The following is a 19955-nucleotide window of genomic DNA, read 5'->3' on the forward strand; positions in this document are numbered from 1 at the left end:
TAATTAGTTTTTCTAGTTTCTTATAATTTTATATGCTTGTTTGATATTTTTTTTATAGGTATGATGAGACAGTACCATCTGCCAGTTAAAATATTTTTTGGAATAATTCAAAGACAAAACCGCATACTAATAATATACATATATATTGATTCATAAAAAACATATTAAATTCTCAAATAAAAAATAACGTTTCTTAAATAATAATATATACCAATAATACTCAAATTTTAATTACAGCTTGAGTTGACACCAATATTATATAGATAACGTTGCACAAAATTAACCTTTTTAATTAGTTCTATTACACAGTTTCGATTCATTGACATGGTCATGTATATATAGAGATTTTAGTACAATTTAATGCAATAACCAGTTCATATATAGTTTCCAAACTTTAGACATGTATATATTGGTAATGATGGGGAGAACCCCATTTCATTATGAGATATCAAAAATACGTTAATGAAGGGTATTTTTGTCATTGCAAGAATAGATCCGCGCACCTTGGAAAGCGGGTCGGTGTGTCCGGCACTCGAATCTATTTTATAACTGAATTGAAGATCCAGGCAATGTGCAAGGTGGGTCGTCCGATCGAGGGTGCCCGCGCTCTAGATGTTGACATATGGTCCAAACAACAATAACCACTTGGGCCTTATAAATATCCCAACGCGATTCATTAGAGGTAACTTGCCTTTACCATTTTCGACCTTACTCGTTAGATCGCATATCCTTTCCTCGATCACAACTAATTTGAGTGTCGGAGGATCGTTGTCGGGGACAAACCCGATGAGCTTTACGTTCTTGTTTTATCCTCAGGACCCAATCACTCAATCCTGGAAGAGTATGTGGCCAATTTCGAGATCACCACTCGAGGTCGGTAAATTTGAACAAGATCAATTGGTATAAATCAACATGGAAGTGATTTGTACGTACAGTTCATGACAAGAAAATTCATTTCTTCATTGACTTTTAGGTGTTGTGTAACAAAGTATATATACACAAGTCAAAAGGATTTATTCCACGAATACCTCACGAATGATGCTGATGTACGTAGGGATTTCTTTATAAACGTGTTGAACGAATCGGCATAAGTTTGGAACGTAAAATATGTAAAGAAAGTGATAAATAAAATACTAAAACGGGATTATATTCCAAGTCAATCGGGCAAGTCCGCTCAAAAATACAAGTTTGTGTCTATTTGAATCTTGCTAGAAACTCAAGACAGTAAGATTGTAATAATACTTTGATGAAATAGAAAGTGCTTTAGGTTTCTTAAGAAAGCTTTGAATAAATTTCAAACTCTTAAGAAAAATAATGAAAGAGATACAACTCTTTAAGAAATAATAATAATTTAAGTGAGTGAGCGAGAGAAAATATAGATACACGCACCTTTTTATCTAGCACCAGAAATGGCCTACCACTGTCTCTGTATATAGAGGGAGTGGCTTGTTTCAAGTCAAGGGTAGGTGAACTCCAGTCATGAGGATGCAAGCCCTTAATCAAGGACCTTAAATATATAGTAGGTTCTTGTGGTTCCTGAGACTTGACCGCAATTTAAATTAAATATATTATGACTTTGGATTAATAATTATTTGATCCAATCAATTAATTATAAGTCTACATTAATCTTTATTTAATTCCTGGATCTAGATTAATTGATCTAAATAATTAATCGCAAAATCCAAACATGTAATCGATCCAATTCATCTGAATTTTGGGTTTTCTATCACATACGACCTGAATTGAATAATACAAAATTATTCAAAATAATTATTTAAACTCTTTTACATTAATCATTTATCTCATCCAAAATTAATTCAATAATTAATTCACATCCAAAATTATTTCTCCAATTAATTTTCCATAATATTGTGAGTGTTTTATGTGTGGCTTTTGTCGGTCCATTTTCAATTGAACTTGAGTTTGTATGACATATACAATTTAATACGATAGCTAACTTGCTCTAGATTAATTGAATCATATTAGATTAATCACTCTGATCAACTCATTAATCCAAAAGTACCCATTATCATGGATGTCCTTCTAGTAACGGTTCATAGCACTAGAGAATATGTGAAATTGGTGTGAACTTTTAATGGTGTTACCGTTCATAAATAGTCCTCCCATCAAGCTCCCAATCAAAATCTAGGACAAAAAATTCTAAATCGATTTTCATACTTGATTTTAATACCTATGTATCCATTCTTAATTGTGTTTCTCATTAGTCAACATAAAAAAATACTTTTTCATTTGATCAATAGCGGTCACCACAAACTTTCAGAGATTAACATAGTGCAAATGACATAGTAGATTATCCATGAGGGGCGGTGAATTTGATTTTTGGAACATAGCAACCTCCATGTATGTTTTGATTGTAAATTTATGTAATTTATTTGTTAGTTTTAGTATTTTTAGTCCAAATCATATTTTTTAAATCCGGACCCGATCGACCGGTTCGAACCGGACCTGAAGCTGGTCTAAATATGTGTATAAGAATTGAGATGGTCAAATCCAACATGAACTGGTCAAAACTCGAAAAAACCACCAAAATCGGCCAACCCGGCCAAAATGGCCAAAACGGCTTATATATTTTATTATTTAAAAAAAAAGAGAAGAAGAAGGGAGAAGACGGCCAGCGAGTAGAGCTGGTAGTACAGTGGGCGAGTTGCGGCGTCGAACGTGGAATGGGGAGAAGGAAAGAGTATTGGTGGGGTTAGGGGAAAATCAAGAAGGGAAAGGAAGGTGGAGAGTGGGGAAAAAGATGGGAAATGAGTTGGGGGGGGGGGGGGGGGGGAGAAGAAGGAAGGAGGGTAGGTGGGGGAGTGAGAAAGGAAAATAGTTGGTGGGAAATTTATATACATATATGTATATTAGTTTATATATGTTTGTATATATATTAGTTTAGTTTATATATGTAGATATATATATATATTAGTTAATTATTTTTAGTAATATATATGTATTCATTTTATAAAATTATTGGATTTTTTCTTGTGTTCTTATTAATTTTGTTTTGAAATTATTACTATTGTTTAATTGAATGAAATTTTTTAAACTTTTCTATTTAAATATATTTTATCTTTTTATCTTAATTAATGTATAAATTGTATTTATATGTTACATATATATAATATAAGTTGAGTCTATTGATTTTTTCAATACGGTCCAATCGGTCGAATCGTTGACCCAATAACTTGTCTAGTTCGATCTCCGATCTGTTTTTGAAAACATTGGTCTAAAATCTAATAGAAATGTGAAAGGTGTAAAAGAAAGTCTTTCAGATGGGATGCAAGTATAATTCCAAAACTTTTTTAAGAAAAAAGTATAGTTTCATATTTTTAAAGAGAGTGTAATAGTAGTTAACTCCTTTATTTATGTTTTCTTCTGATGATTTATAATATTTCTTCAAAATTTACAGATAAAAGTATTAGGAGTTTTATTTACTTTACACTAATACTAAATTCCAATTCAAACATATTACAAATTTTGAAAAATACATATTTATCTTTATTTTTTAATTTTCTATTTTTAAAAAATACTTAAATAAATCTAAACAAAGTCGATATCTCAATGGGACTAGGGCTGTCAACTCAAGCTCGATCATTGTTGGTTGGCTCGAGTTCGAGCTTGAATTTCATTTCTATGGCTCGAGCTCGAGCTCGTCAGCTCAGTTTCCATCGAGCTTGAGTCACCTTTGTTCAAAATAGAAATAGAAAAAGATCGAAGAGCAGCAAAATGAAACAACTTACTTACCTTCAGAGATGCAATGGAAACTTGTTCGCTTCGTGCTTAGTCGACACCATAGAGTCGCCTTTCTTATTGCAGACGGTGGCCTAAGATTCATACAAAAGGCGGAGGAAATGAGGTCGAAAGAAGGAGCTTGAAGAGGCAGACGTCGCTTGTCGTAGAGTTACCGAAATAGAAGATTGACAGCTCAAAATGTGCGCCGTGGAGAGAGGAGTCGAACGGTGGTAGTCCGCCAGCAAATGGACCCACCTCTTTTGGTTCCGTCTCCGACAACTCCGCACCCCTCCTTGTTGCATATTTTTGCTGGCACCTTGCTTGATTATTCTCCGGCGTCTGTGGTTGTTCCTTGTTGCACTGTGCCACAGGCGTGCTCTTCTTTCTCTCTTCTTTCTCGCAGCGGAATATAATTCTCATATATTTTTCGCCTGTGCCGTGTCTAAGGTTATGCCTAACCTTCGACCAGCTTTCGCACATATCAGAGTATAGCGACAGTCTGCCGCGTGTCCTCGACACTGAAACTCGCTAGCGCGACATCTGAGCACCTCCCTACGCTGCACCGTGTGCCAGTGCGCTCGCCTATCTAGAATGCCTATACTCGCTGAGGCTCTCGGCCCTTGTGCCTTAGTGTTTCGCATATAGTCTCGGAACCTGCCAACGCATTGTTCAATGGCAAGGAACATCCTCGCTTCGCCTCGGCATTAGGATGCTACTCATGCGCCCGCAACGCCCATCCCATTCCCAACACTCACTCGGTACATCCAAGGCGCTCGCCCTCATCATGGCTGCCTTCCATGCTTTGCCTGAGTAGGACCGCATCATAAGTCCAAGGCCCAATCGATATACCGACATCTTGCCGTTATCTCACATGGCATGCCCGACATGCCTTCTTGCCTTTTGGCTTTGGCGTCACAATATGGCCACAGTGCGGCGTCGTCCCACGACCGTTCCTCTTTAGCCAACAGACCCCCATGGATGGCTAGAACTCGATAGCGCATTCCATGAGTTGGATCACGAGGTCTTAGAATGCTTGCCTCGATCACCCACTCGCACGAGAGACGTTGCCCCTAATATCTCGCAGCCCGCGGGGCAACCTTGTGCATCACACGGAGCCTCTTGGCTGTATCGGCGCCCAACGTAGGCCATCTTGGCCCTACACTGCCCGTCAGGTTTCCAAGCCCTTCGGGGACTCTAGCGCTCCTCTTTGAGCCGCCTAGAGCCGGCTCTTGAAGGCCCTCATCATGCCTCCAAGAGAATGCTCATTTAGTGCAGACGTCTTCTCATGCTACTGCCATCGTACACAGGGAGGGCTGGCTGGAGCTCACCACTACATGCCCATCTTATAGTAGAACACTCAAAAGGGCCGAAGAGTGCACTTTTCAGCATTTCCTTTGACCGACGTCCAAATCACGTACCGCTTGAACCGTAGCGTAGCCTACGACTTGCACATCATCACGATAGAGTTTCAGCCTGATCCGAACATCAATGGCTGAGGAATTGTCTCCACAATACTCTGAAACTACAATCTCTCCTCTGCACTGGTAGACTCTATATATCGTCGTTGTTTCCTAACGGAACGGAACCGTCTACATTTGAAACAACTTGGAGGTGCTCCCAACACTTCAAGAATCTCGCCAATGAAACAATATTTCAAATCTCCAAGGATAAAGCCCTCTGCTTCACACAATTCTCTCCTGCTAGCGCACAGGGTGGCGCTTGATCATCTCCCTTATATCTCTGTGGCAAATCGTCCTCAGAATGACTTCATACTTGGCGGACAACATTCCCACACATCAAGAAAGTTTCCATACGAACAGTATTGCAATCTCCAATCGGTAACAATCTCTGCTCGAAGACCGTATGTGCCCTTGCGTGCTGGCCGATATCCCCTAGACGCCCGCACATTCTCCACAAGTCACTGCCGACCGTCTAGCCTAAGGTGCGGCAAGTGACACACTGGTAGGTGAATTTGGGGGTTAGGGTGAGATTTGAAAATTGGGTTAGAAAGATGGAAAGGTGGATTTGGGGTTAGGGCTGGATTTTGAAAATTGGGGAAGAAGGGAAAAGTTTGAATTTGAATTTGCGAATTTGAAACTGGATTTGCCACTTGAATCTTCTTGAGAATATATCTTGATATTTATATCGTTAATTCGAAAGCTTAGTGCCTATAATCTTGAGTTAAACACAATAATTTGTGGCACTCCTTCGACAAGCAACTCGATCTTCGTTTTAAACGCTTTGATTATTTTTGAACTCGAGGAATAAAGTAGAGAGAATTATATGGAATCCTTCTCTTGCGTAGCACTTTGAACTCTATGTCTGTGTGTTGAATGAGCTCTAGGGATCCTTTATATAAGTATCAAAGAGGTAGAGTTGTGATGCACTTGAACACTTTTTGTATGATCTCTTTATAATTTAATTTAAAGATAAATACATCATATATTTGGAGTGATATGATTGGTCAACTTGACATTGTCTCTTTAATATTTATATTTATCAAAAAGATAAATATCGCAAATATTCGTCTTGACTTGATTAGAACGTACATGCAATTGCTCCACATGGCACCGTCTGATTGTCTAGAATCTTTGAGTACAAAGCATTATTTGATTGCTCGAAATACTTTATGTGGACACTTGTTAGCCATTGATTTGATGACTAAATATATATTAAAAGCCTATTAAATTGACTATTTACATTTAAAATCATTTAGTAAATTTAAAATATAAATAGAAAAAAGGATATATAATTTAATTTGTTATGTTACACTTTTCATCATTCAATTCAACAAACACATCTTACTTGTCTACAAGATCTTCTGATAATTTTTTGGGGGGACTTTTAGACATTTTATGACAGGGCCTAAATTGTTTGTAACCCTTTTTAATATCTTGATTGTGAACTGGCAAGAGCAAAATATGGTTAGACTTGAAAGTGGTCATCATAAAGACTCGGACTATATACATTTACAGATAATTATATATTGTAATTGACACACTCACCATCTATTGTCACAAAAGCAACTATGCCTACAAAACTTACAAAACTTCTGAGAAGATCAAAAGATGATGAGGGGAAACCTAATGAACCTTGTGATCTGCCACTTCATAGACAGCTAACAAGAAAGAAAAGACGGGCCACCGGCGCCGTAGTTATGGTGGTGGTGGTGGAAATGGTGGTGGTAACTTTTGGATTCCTTCTCGATCCGCCACCGGAGATGGTGAAATTCATCGACCGAGCACGGCAGCTTCAGAGGGCCGGTGGCATCGTATCCATAGACCTCATGGGCTTTCTCGAGAAGTCTCTTGAACAGTGGATGATATAGGTATGAAATTGGGATGGTGAATCTTTCAAATTCTTCCTCCTCTAACCCTACTCGAACTACTAGCCACCCTTTTTTCACTTTCATCTTCTTGTTCTCATGCATGACACTCTCCATCTTTTGATTGTCTTTTTCTCTACTCAATCGATGAAGGTATCTAAGAAGGGAAGGAGAATTGAGGATTTAGCTCTTTGTGAGCTTGTGTGTGTTCGTATGTACGCAGCTGTCATGATTTATATTCATAGAAACAAGTGTTTGGACCCTTTACTAGTGGGGTCATGCAGACACTAAGTATATATTATTCTCTTTTGACAAAGATGTCTGCATTCATAAAGCAATTTGACTTTGGCCCTTTTTAGGGGAAGAGATCATTTAAAATAATTGTATTACAAATTAAATGGTCGGATTGTGCGTGCAATGTACGGACGGATGTCTAATTTGTTTTCTTAGTCTTTAGCAACCTTAATTTTATCTTTTGGTAGTTCAATAATTGAGTTTCTGTAATAACTGAAATAGGAACGGGTGTTTGTTAGAGGAAGGAAGTATGAATTGAAGAGCTTCTTAGGACAAGCTTAGTATCTCAGTGGTTACTAGACCGAAGAAAAAAATTAAATTGGTGTCCTACACAGACTATGAAAAAAAAAAATGTAAGCAACTCCTTGTCATGTTGAAAATGAATAAATTACTCCCCTATGAAAAAAATTATAATTTACGTCTTTATGTTTTTTAAAATACAATAATTTTACCTCTCTGTGTATCTAAGAAGGTAAATTGCTTTATTTTAAAAAATATGGATATAAATTTTTTTTTTTTAATTTTTATAGGAGGTAATTTGCTCATATGCAATATCACATTAAAAAGTTGCAGATATTCGTGACGGATTTCTAACGAAATCCATCACAATTGTAGTTTTGCTACATTGCAAAAGGACGATGTTACTAGCCAAAATAATTGCGATAGACGTACTAATCCATCACAATATTGTACGATGCATTATCCGTCGCAGATACCAAAATCTCGATTGTCAACATTCAAGGGCATTTAATTACAATTTCCAAAGTGCTTTGCAACGAAATTTGCTTCGGTGATGGGGAATATTTGGGATGAGTTTCGGGACAGAAGGCTGCTTTAAATGAGGAGAGTTGTGCAAGTCGTTTAGGACGTAGAAAATTTGTGCACGTAGTTGTCATTTACTTTCGGACAGGATTTTTCAGTCACAAATTTTGCAACAGAATTTTTTCGAAGACAATATAAATATAAATATATATATAAATTCATAAATAATAATGGCTACTGATAAAATAAAAAATTTTGAGATCCCAAAATTAAAAAGTTGTGGGTTGGAATCCCACGAATGCGGTTATATGAAGAAAAAAGTTGGAGAGTCTAACCTCCCAAAGGCCTAACTTTACATCTTCATAAACTATATATTCCTACAATATATATATCCTACATCTTAAAAGGAGCTTTTCTCCTGCAAAATTCTTACAACTGTAAAACATCTGTCTATTCATGTATATATGTCCGGTTAAAGTTCCACCACAAGTTGATTGGCAATTGCAGAAAGCGAGTGTCGAATCTTCTGTATCAACATGAATTTTGTGCCAAAGAATTTCACTTCCCTGAACCCTAGTTTTATAATAATGGTGGATTAGGGCAACACCTTTTAAAATTAAATTTAATTACACAAACGCGCTTCACTCATCGTGTGTATCAAGCACACCCCTCGACGGGCTGCTGCCGTAATGCGTATTAGGAGGTGTTAATTTCTGTAAGTTTTTCTAGCGAGAAGGCATCGTTAATGTAAATAATAATTACGATTTCGAGGGGTGTGTTTATAATTTTGTTAAAGATACAGAGTATCTGAATTTAGACTTGACATCAAGAGGAGTCCGTACATTTCACCCAGTAATTAATAAACTCAATAAATATACACCATTTTGGCATAGTAAAAATTTGCTGAATCTCCATATTAACAATAAGGAAATATTAAAAATCTAAATGAACTCTCCTATATGATAATTTAACATTTTAAATGAGATCGATGATTATTCGGCATGATACTAAAGTCAGTTTAAATAAGTTGGTCTTGATTTTAAATTTTATCGTTACTCATTTTTTAAAAGAAAAAAATAGTTCTCCGCGCATATTTTGTCAAAATAAAAAAAAATACGATCCCATCTGCACGTGAGGAATATTTTTAAAATATTAAAATAGTAAATAAACTTTCAACGAACTTAAATGTTCAAATGAATGGATCATTCAACAGAAGCAAGATTTCAAGTTGAGAAAGTCAAATCTCAAGATGACCTCTATTTTTGGTGTCGACAAAGAATATATGATGATGGGCACCTCCTCATATGTGGGCACCATTCTTAACCTATATATTCTTCTCCATTTCATGTCCTAACATAAAATAATTGAGTGGATTTCCAATCTTTCCTCTTGCTTTTTCACTTTTCCTTCCACGCTAAAAAATACACCCTCTCTCATATATATTTCTTTTTCTTTCGTTATCATGCTAATTTGTAAGGTGAATTATATTTATTTTTATAAGATTAAATTTAATTACATAAATGTACTCTTATCTTTTAGAAAATGACAGATACAATTCTTATTTGATAGCGAAATTTTAAATGAGTACCCGATGAGGTACACTACACTAAAACCCTCGGCCATAATGGGTGTATCTGTAATTTAAAAGGGCAGGAGATTTTTGTTTAATTAGGCGTAATTTCAAGTGGTCCCGATGGTTTATGTCCTAAATTATATTTTTATTTTGCTTAATTATAAAAAAATAAAAATTTTAAAATGCTCCAAAAATGGTGTGGTCCTCTTGAACCATTCATTTAAAATTATTATCATGTAGACTCTAATCATGTCGAGTAACTGAAATACGTGCTATGTATTTATTGGGTGTTTGGCTAAATTTATCTAAAAATTCTTATAAATTTGTATATTTTAAAAAAAGTTTTTAAAATTTATAAGATGCCACGTTATAATTCAAACACAAATTCTTGAAGTATTTCGATCGATTTGAAAGAATTTGCTAAAGTTTTAAAATAACTGATAAGACGCTCGTTATAACTTTTTTTAAAGAGTTTATAAATTTTAGACATTTTATTCTTGAATTTTATAGATTCCTTTTTTAAATAATTTGTCAAATCCTTGGTATATATGTAATAAAAAAATTGTGAAAAAGATGGTATAGATTTAATAAACGGTGAGATACGAATAGATTCTTGTTGTAGTGAGGGTCACTGTCCTCGTCAAAGTAAAGCTCCAATGTTGTCCCAATGCCAGCCATACCAATTAAAGTGCGTCCTAATCCGTACTCAAGAGCCAGTACATAAAGTTGAAGCCAACAATTACCCAAATTTTCTTTCTTTAATGTTAGAACTCTAGTGCTGATTTGGGGTTAATAATATTTTTGGTCTCATAAATTAGGTTGGATTTATGTTTGGTCCCGTTTATAATGAAATTAGCACTTTTTGTTTCGTAATTTATAAAAATTAGTATTTTTGGTCCTCATTCGCTTTTTTCTATACAATTTAATGGTGTAGCGTACATACCTAGCATGTGATCGTTAAGTATTTTTTGTTAGAAAGAAAATTGGTTTATTTTTCAGCTTGGAACCATTTTTGGAGAAAAATATAACTATATTTGAGGGGAGTAAATCTTGAAGATTTCTCTCTTCTCTCACAAAAACTGAATCATATCCTTTCCATATTTCTATAAGTTGAAGCCAAGTAGAGGCTACACAAAGAATCATGTCTTCCATGAGTAAATCAAGTAGGCATATGAATGACAAAAAGGGCCAATTATTTCCTCCAATAAAAAAATACTTAACGCCAACGTATATCGTTAAATTATAGATGGATCAGTGTATGAGAACTTAAAATACTAATTTTTATAATTAATGGGACTAAAAGTACTAATTCCATAAAAAAAATGGGACCAAAGTAACATAAACCTAACTAATGAGACTAAAAATACTATTTCCCCACAAATTTGTATATTGTTCAATAATAGTGGTTTGCATTTGACTTATTGCCTATTAAGTGGTAGAAAACGGACAATGCACCACTGAAATTATTGGGGAATATGAAGAATTCCACTGGTTCTTGATGTAAGTCAAACTATAATTCTTTTATATATAGGAGTAAGTGGCATATATACTTTTTCCAGCTTTCCTACCACTTCACAACTCATGTGGCTTGAATTTGGAGAAAAAATGCAAGTAATTCTTATGTGATATTATAAATGATTATATTATTTTTTTATAAAAAAAAATAATATTAATTTATTTTTCTATATTTTTTAAATACAACAATTTAGCTCCTTATGTTTTTTAGAATAAAACAATTACCTTCTTAGACAGGAAAGTAAATTACTTTATTTAAAAATTTTCTCATTTATAATATTACGAGGGGGAGGGTGTTAAATTGCTATTCACCCTCGGAACCTAATGTATTGAAGATGATTTTTGTTTGGGTAAATTAGATTGATATTCTTCATGATCGGATTCAATTACATAAATACCTTCAATAATTTGAAAATAGGCCTAATTTAGCAGATTAGGCTTCGTTTTAAATAAATTAAAATAGGCCTAAAGGTTCGATAAATTTTAATTAAATCTAATTTAATAAAATTCAACTAATTTAGATCCACTATCATTTAATCCAATTAAAGACATAAATTCAAATACTCTTAATTAATAAATTCAATTTTTTAATCAAGATAAGCCCAATTAAATTAATCTAATTAATTTAAACATGGGTTATCCATCCAATCGATCATCCCACTTGTAAATAATCAAATTATTTACGTCTTCTAAAATTAATTACAAATTAATTCCTCTATCTCCTCGGTGATCTGGGTGTGACTCTTTAGGCCCATTCTCAATTAGACTTCGACTTGTGTCCAACATAATTGATTAATTAAATTTAATTTAATTATTCATTATGGATTAACCATTATTTGGGAAAGCTTGTTACCATGGGTGACCATCTAGCAACCTTCTAAGACAGTAAAGACTAGATGAATGTTGGCGTGAATATTTTTCTGAGTTTCATATGGGTACGGTCCTTCCATTTATAGTTTTTCGGCCTTAATCGAGGGCATGAAATTGTGTGTTGATTCTCATCTTAGACAAGGTATCTATGCTCAGTGCTCCAGACGGCGATTGCTTCATTGCTCGACATAGGAAATAATTTTCTATTCGAGCAACCGCTATGGCCCCAGACTTAGAAAATATGAATGCGTCTACAAATGCATAGGGCATACCATGTCACATACTGTCAGAGAACGAATCCTCTTCTTGAAACTCATCGTCCCCACTACAGATTTTGACTGCATTAGACAAAGCTTATAATAATCATATCCACGAAACAATCACCTCTCGTCATATCCAAGATACACCCATCGTGTGCATAAGATTGACATGGTTCCTCATGTCTGAGGACTACTCCTATACTATCTGAGCCGAAAATTCTAATAGTATTGACCAAGCTTCCAAGGCTTCTGTGTGATGATTCCCATGAGTCAGTTCAGTCAGCTGAAAACCTTGTCAACTAACCTACTGAAATTGCATAGACGTCTAACGTCTATCACTGGTGAAATATGGAACTCATTCAATGAATATAATATACAGTGCAAGTCTTTATAGGACTTTTGAGGTCTTTAACTTAGAATACTTCAGACTAACCCTCGGAAGTTGGTTTCGTAGTCGTCATGCAATGCGCAACCCTGCTATATATATGGGTTATTCAATTGGTTTGTGGGCACCTATTGTGACATTAAAAAACCGTTCAACGTAATTAGTAAGCACAATAAACACATGTGCCTAGGATGAATAGTTACCACATTCATCAAAACAATATAACTTTAATAAAGATTGTTGAATGATTCCCAAAATTACTAATCAATTAGCTTTTTAGTCATCTATTCCAACAATCTCCCACTTGACCTAAAGCTGCTAGCTCATGTTCCTCAAACTAATCTAATCATGAGTAATTTACGATACCGACTTAGTCTCACGGGTCTAATATATTTTTTGCCAATGTGATGCTGTCCAACAGCACGTCGCATCTTCCTACCCTTGCTCCAAGCGAATAGTGGTGCTTAAGAATTTTTCTTGGATCAGTGATGAGATCTCGGACTCTTTTAGATTATGCCATAACCTAGTTGTCATTTTTCAAGGTGGCCACTGGTCCAACTATGCTAGGTACCACACCCAATCATTAGGTATAGTTTTTCCATCCAAATCACTTTCGAAAGCAATTTTTAAAGTTGCCATACATTCAACTTTCATAATAAAATTCTTTGTGATTGAATAGGCTTCAAGCAGAACACGAGAAAAGTATTTTGGAGAGGGAATTTCGTGGATTAGAGAGGAGAGAGCAAGTGAGGGAATGAAAGTAAGTGTGTTAGTTTTTGTGTATACTGTAATCAAATTACAAACAAAAAAGTTATTACAAAACTAATTTCTACACAGTATGTACACACCATGCATAACTTGTGCACCACTACCTATCATATTAGTGCACTAATTGTTTAATCTCCCGTAGATCACATATTCAATGGAGGAGTTCCAACTCCTACCCAACTTGCATTCATTTCTTAGGCTTGGACCTGAATTCATGGATCGAGTTAAATCAACCTCAACTAAGGTCCATGATTTCAAATTAATCCATTTAACCCTAAATCCAATTGAAAATCAATTAGTTTATTTAATCTAATTAAATCAACACAAGTCCAAATACTAATTAATTTATTAAATAAATTAAGTAGACTAAACTCAATAAGTTAATTAAATTAATGAAATCTTGGGCTATCCGTCAAATGAATTTTTCCAAATAAATGATCCAATGAAGTTACGGTCCTTCCGTCAATTGTGTCTAGCCTTAATTTTGGGCATAAAATTTGGGTGTCGGTTCCATCATACATTAGGAAACTATGTTTCATACTCGAGATAGGTTTACTTTATTGATCGACCTTGGGAACCGTTACCTACTCAACCAGTTGCTACAGTCGTAAACTTAAAGAGTCTAAACCATCTAAAAAGAATTTTTAAAAGTTTATATTTTACGAAAACTTGTTGGAAAGAATTTCTAAAAGTTTTTGAAATTTACTTTTCTGAAAATTTTTTTGGTAATTTCTAAAACTTTTGAAACTTATTTTAATTTTTCTAAAATTTTTGGAATTTTTTGATTTCTAAATTTATGAAAATATTTCTAAAATTTTTGAAATTTATTTTAATTTTTCTGTAATCTTATGAATACTAGGAAGAAAAGTTGGGATTTAATTTTATGTAATTTTTGAAAATACGTATAGTTTATATAATTTTTATGTAATTTGCCTAATTTTATGAATATGTGCAATTTGTGTAATTTTATGTAAGTTATGTTAATTTTATGAATATGTGTAATTTGTGTTATTCTATGTAATTTGAGTTAATTTAAGAAAATATGTGTAATTTCTAAAAAAATTGAATTTTTTTAAAATCTATTTTTCAGAAATATTTGAATTTTTATGAAACATTTGCATAGAATTTGGTTTCATTTTTGGCCCATCTTGGAGATGGGCCAAAACATGGAAAATATTTGCCTTGATTTGTTTGGAAGTTTTGGTGGTATTTTGAGATGTTTTGAAATAGTGCATCATTTATTTTTGGTCAAAATAAGTCTACACTAATTATAGGCCCTACAACTAAAAAATTATATGCATACTCATACATATATAAATATATATAAAAGAAACATGATTTGACAATAAACAGTAATTTTTGTCTCCCACTAAATAACATCAAACATACCATACTTATTTTATATTATTTGCAAAAATAAATCCAAACATACACACTATTTTTAATACATACTTATTTATCTTTGTTTTTATCTCTCTGTCTCCACAGAACACATGAAAACAAGTAAAAAATGAAACCAAACATAATATTGAATTTTTTCTGATATATTCTGTAATGTTTTCAGTAATTCCTAAAAATATATATTTATGTATTTTTCTTAAATCTATTGTAATTTTTCTGTAATTTTATGAATGTTAGGGAAAAAAGTCGCGATTTAATTTTATGTAATCTCTAAAGTTATGTGTAATTTGTGTAATTTTATGTAATCTGTGTTAATTTAAAAAAATATGCATAATTTTTGAAAAAAATTTCTTGTAATTTGTGTAATTATATGTTATTTCTGTTAATTTATAATAATATTCTTTAATATATTAGCAAAAATATAATTTTATAATAATATAATATATTTAATAGTTATTATTTTTCAGTTCCCGACCACCTGGCTGGACCTCCACCGCCCCAACAGTTCTAGCCTCCAAATGATCTTCCGACACCCAATGACGAGGAAGAATACCGTGCTGATGAGGAGCATGATCTAGATCAAGGTGGTTTATCTTTTTTATTTTGTTTTAAATTTGAACTTGTATGCATATTATGAATTCAATTTTTAAATACTACTTTAATTATGTTGTTACTATTTTCTTGCTAGATAAATTATATATAGTATTTCACCATTTAACAAATTCATCAAAAAAATTATAATTAAAAAAATTCAACAAAATATTATAAAAATGAATATTATAATAATTTAAATATAAATAAATTATATAACAATGTACTACATTTGTAACGGCTTTTCTAATGATTTTGAGAATACGCTTCATTATCATAAAACCTAGATCATTAATTCCTAAAGCTGTTTCAATAATTTCAATGAACTGTTCCAAAAAATATTCCAAAAACCATTCCAAAATGAGATACAAATATTAGTATGGCTTCGTTTAACAAAAATATTACTAAAACTGGAAAAAGCCGCTCCAGAGGTTGTTCGAACAATTGGTCTAATAAATTCAAAAAGAGTATTTCCAAAGTCAATTTATGCATTCGGTTGTAACAGTTATATATGTTGCCTGTTACAACATCCGATACAATAAAAAATGACTTCGTCTAAAGCTGTTATAATTTTTTGTAATACTCAAAACAGCCGTTGATGCAGTTTACCAGAGCAATTCCAAATATTAAGAAACTGTTACAAAATTTTAAATTGTTCGGTACAAGAACCGTTCAAATAAAATACTCTTTTTGTAGTGTAATTTTTTAAATTATAGGAGATCTACATATAATTATACCAAATTTTTAAAAAGGAAAGTAATTATTCCTTTTTATTTTTTATTGGATCGATCTGGAAATTTCACTCTCTTTCCCATGAGTGAAACTCAATAATTCCTCTGTCTTGCCCATGTATCTTATCAGCATTTTAAGTTTATGTTTTTAGTTCCTGGATGGAGCTGGAGATGAAACATCTATTGGGAATAGAGGATCCCGTGCCATAAAAGAGAGGCATATTAAAGAGATAATTACCCTCTCCTTTTTTTAGGTTTGATAAAATTGTACATAGACCCCCATGTAGTTACATTTAGTATTTTTAAGGTTTTGCTTCCGTCTAACAAAGAAGTTCACCTATTGCTCAAAATTAACTGAATTTGCTGATATTACCAAAAAAAATGAATGAAAATTGATATTTATCGTCTATTGACTTATTGGTGATTTATTACAGGTCAAACAATTTTTTTGAACTAAACTGCCCTTATAACGGAGAAGATTCACTTCCTCACACGCATTAATGCATGAAGATGTATGAAAATAATTTTATCATAAAAAAATTTATTTAACCTAATTAAGTCAGTAATAAATCAATTGGTAGTAAATATAAATGTTTATTCATATAAGTAAATTAAGTGCATTTTTTACTAACGGGTGGACTTATTTGTTAAATAGAAGTAAATTTCAGGAGTGCTAGATGTAATTTTCTAAACTGCGTAATATTTATGTATAATTACACCAAATTTTAAAAAAAGAAAATGTAATTTTCTTGTAGTGTAATTTTTCAAACTATAAAAAATTTAGATATAATTACACGAAACTTTAAAAGAGGAGAGTATAATTCCTCTGTCTTGCCCATGTATCTTATCAGCATTTTCAGTTTATGTTTTTAGCTCCTAGATGGAGCAGGAGATGAAACATCTATTGGGAATAGAGGATCCCATGCCATAAAAGAGAGGCATATTAAAAGAAAAAAGGATAATTACATTCTCCTTTTCTGAGATTTGAGATAATTGTACCTAGACCTCCATGTAGTTATATCTACCATTCTTGAGATTTGCTTTCGTCTGATAAATAAGTCCCTCCGTCGTTCAAAATTTACTGAATGTGCTGATATTATAAAAAAAATTAAATGAAAATTGATATTTACCATCGATTGACTTAATAGTGACTTATTGCAGGTCAAATAATTTTTTCGAACGAAACTATCCTTATAATGGATAAGATACACCTCCTTACACGCACTAACATGTGAAGACGTATGAAGATAATTTTATCATAAAAAGATTCATTTAATCTACATTAAGATAGTAATAAATGAATTTGGAGTAAATATAGATTTTAATTCAATTTTTTATTAATATCAGTAAATTAAGTGATTTTTTTACTAAACGATAGACATATTTGTTAAATGAAAGCAAATTTCATAGATGCTAGCTGTAATTTTCTCAACTACATGAAGTTTACGTATAATTACACTAAATTTTAAAAAAGAAAAGTGTAATTATCTTAAAAAAAACAAAAAAAAAAAGACGGGAAGTGGGAAGATAGAGAGATAGAAAGCAACAATAAAATTGATTAAAAATAAAATACACGCAACATTAGCATGAAAAAAAGGAATTCAATATATTCTTGTTTTATTTCCTTTTCTCCCCTGATGTTTTTTACGCATTTCATATAGAAGACGATCTATAATGGTAATAAACTATTCACAAGTGATCACACTGTGTGCGCACAAATGCTATAGTCTCTTTGACAAGATCATGAACCACTAACGTATTCTGCTGCTGATAATTCCCAAAGATGGACATCCCAAGAGAGCTCCCCATTGCCAAGCACGCCACTCCACTTGGATCAGCGATAATGTAGTTCTCCCCCGGCAAGTCCAGATCTGCCCCACCCTCGAAATGGAAGATGAGCTTCGGCACCTCAATGCTTTGAGTGTTGGATGGAACCCTGAAGCACAGTTCCAGTCCTGTCTGCCCGCTTTTGTCCACGGGAAGTTGCATTTGTTTAGTGAATTCTCCTTTAACAAGATCGAATGCAGTTTGCTCCAAATACGTGATGGTAGTACCCGAGTCGATGATCATGCCCCCACTGCCATCCTCATTGACTGCAAAAGTTGATTTCTCGATGGGCAATCGGGTGTCACCAATCGTGATCCCTTCAAGGGAAAGATAGTAGAAAGAAGGTGATGATGGGTTTTTTATCAGTGGGGTGGGCTTGATTGAGTCCATTTGGCTGCTGGTATTGAGACTTGCTAGAGATCCCACCAAAAGTGTGCTAGATTTCGTGGAATCAATTGATGTTAGACAATATGAAAACTTGGGTTCCTCAAGTTGGGAGATGAGCGACAGCGGACCACGCCCCAGGCCCATGAGCCCGCCACCTTGATCGAACCCACCTCCTTCGTTATCAAGTCCACACCCGAACCCAACTTTTGGTACCGAAACCTTGCCAAACGTAAACGTTTCGGTTGCCATGAAACCTTGAGTCGATGAATAATCACCGTATGTGTACAAATACTCGCAACTGCCATCCGTGCAAGACGATGAGGGAAGGGCGCTGCAAAGATCGCTAGAGCACGACAGCTTGGAGAAAGAAGATGACTTTGCGGGATCAAATATAGGAGTTGGCTGATTGAAACACTGCTTGCAGGGCTTGCATTGGGTCCAAATCAGGTCACTGCCCGTATCCAGTATAGCAGAATAAGATATGGGTGGGGTGCCGATGGACAATTCCATTAGGTACTCACCGTTTCCAGCACGAATGGGGGCATCGATGCTGGCATCGGATGCAGCTAGGGCCATTGCATAAAGCCTTTCCATTCTCTTCCTACTTCGCTTCATGGCGCGTTGTAAGAGCTCGAATTTGGTGAAGTTCCCACCAGAATCGACATGTTTTAACGTCACCTGGAAGCCTGTTTTCATGTTCTGGCGGCCGATTAGGTTCCGGGAAGTTGAAACAGCAGGGGAAACAAACAGAAGAACCAGGGCAAGAACTAGAGTCAGTGCCATTGAACACAAGGAGAAGTGATGAAATGAAGACATCATAATTGAGAGTAATTTGTTACATCAATTTCTACTCTGAGGTGAACAAATATATATAGATAGTGAGGGATACGATATATAGGAGAGGATTGTGATGACAAAAGAAGAGAGAATATAGCTACATGAGATACAAAAGGGAATGAATCAAAGGGCTGGTGGCAAGAAATGGGATGAGAGAGATTGAGGACTCGGTGAATGTGGAGAAAAATAAGGCAATCTTGCCCAACTAAACCCTTTATTTCGATGTCAAGGAGGGTGCGATTTCAATATTGCGTCAGGGCTTCGCCCTAGTCTTGGGGTGGTTGTTGAAACTATAGCATGTCTACAAGTGTAAGTCCGATCCCAGTAAAAGTTTAAATTTTAATATCCATCTTGTCTGACGGTAGAATATATAAATTGATTTATCACGATTTTTAAACCTTAATAATAAGAAAGAATCATTTTCTTTTATGTAGGGGATTATCTTCTTTTATCAACAATTTTTCATAAATCCGATTTTCACATTAGTTTAAATTTATTTATATATATATATATGTATTATTTTACTTAACAAAACCTAATATATAATATAATTCATAAAAATATTTTATTCAAAATAATTCCACGTGTCAATTATATATGTGACATACTAATAAAAGAAAGAACCTTGTTTAGGAACAAATGAATTAGTTTACTTTCCACAGAACTTATAGACATATATATATATATA

The 19955-nt window shown here is 33.9% G+C and overlaps 2 protein-coding genes across 2 annotated transcripts; both read right to left on the minus strand.

Annotated features, from left to right (window-relative positions):
• Window positions 1-6663: 6663 nt before the first annotated feature.
• LOC148784549 (auxin-responsive protein SAUR32-like) lies at window positions 6664-7383 on the minus strand. Its single transcript, XM_088877275.1, has one exon. It carries the CDS (start codon window positions 7181-7183, stop codon window positions 6860-6862), a length of 324 nt encoding a protein of 107 aa, XP_088733401.1. The 5' UTR covers window positions 7184-7383; the 3' UTR covers window positions 6664-6859.
• Window positions 7384-17750: 10367 nt separating this feature from the next.
• LOC105176057 (Eukaryotic aspartyl protease family protein) lies at window positions 17751-19467 on the minus strand. Its single transcript, XM_011098731.3, has one exon. The coding sequence runs from the start codon at window positions 19247-19249 to the stop codon at window positions 17906-17908; it is 1344 nt and encodes a 447-aa protein (XP_011097033.1). The 5' UTR covers window positions 19250-19467; the 3' UTR covers window positions 17751-17905.
• Window positions 19468-19955: the final 488 nt, after the last annotated feature.

Source organism: Sesamum indicum, linkage group LG13, assembly GCF_026168435.1.
Source record: "Sesamum indicum cultivar Baizhima isolate 11 linkage group LG13, ASM2616843v1, whole genome shotgun sequence".
Classification (NCBI taxonomy): domain Eukaryota; kingdom Viridiplantae; phylum Streptophyta; class Magnoliopsida; order Lamiales; family Pedaliaceae; genus Sesamum; species Sesamum indicum.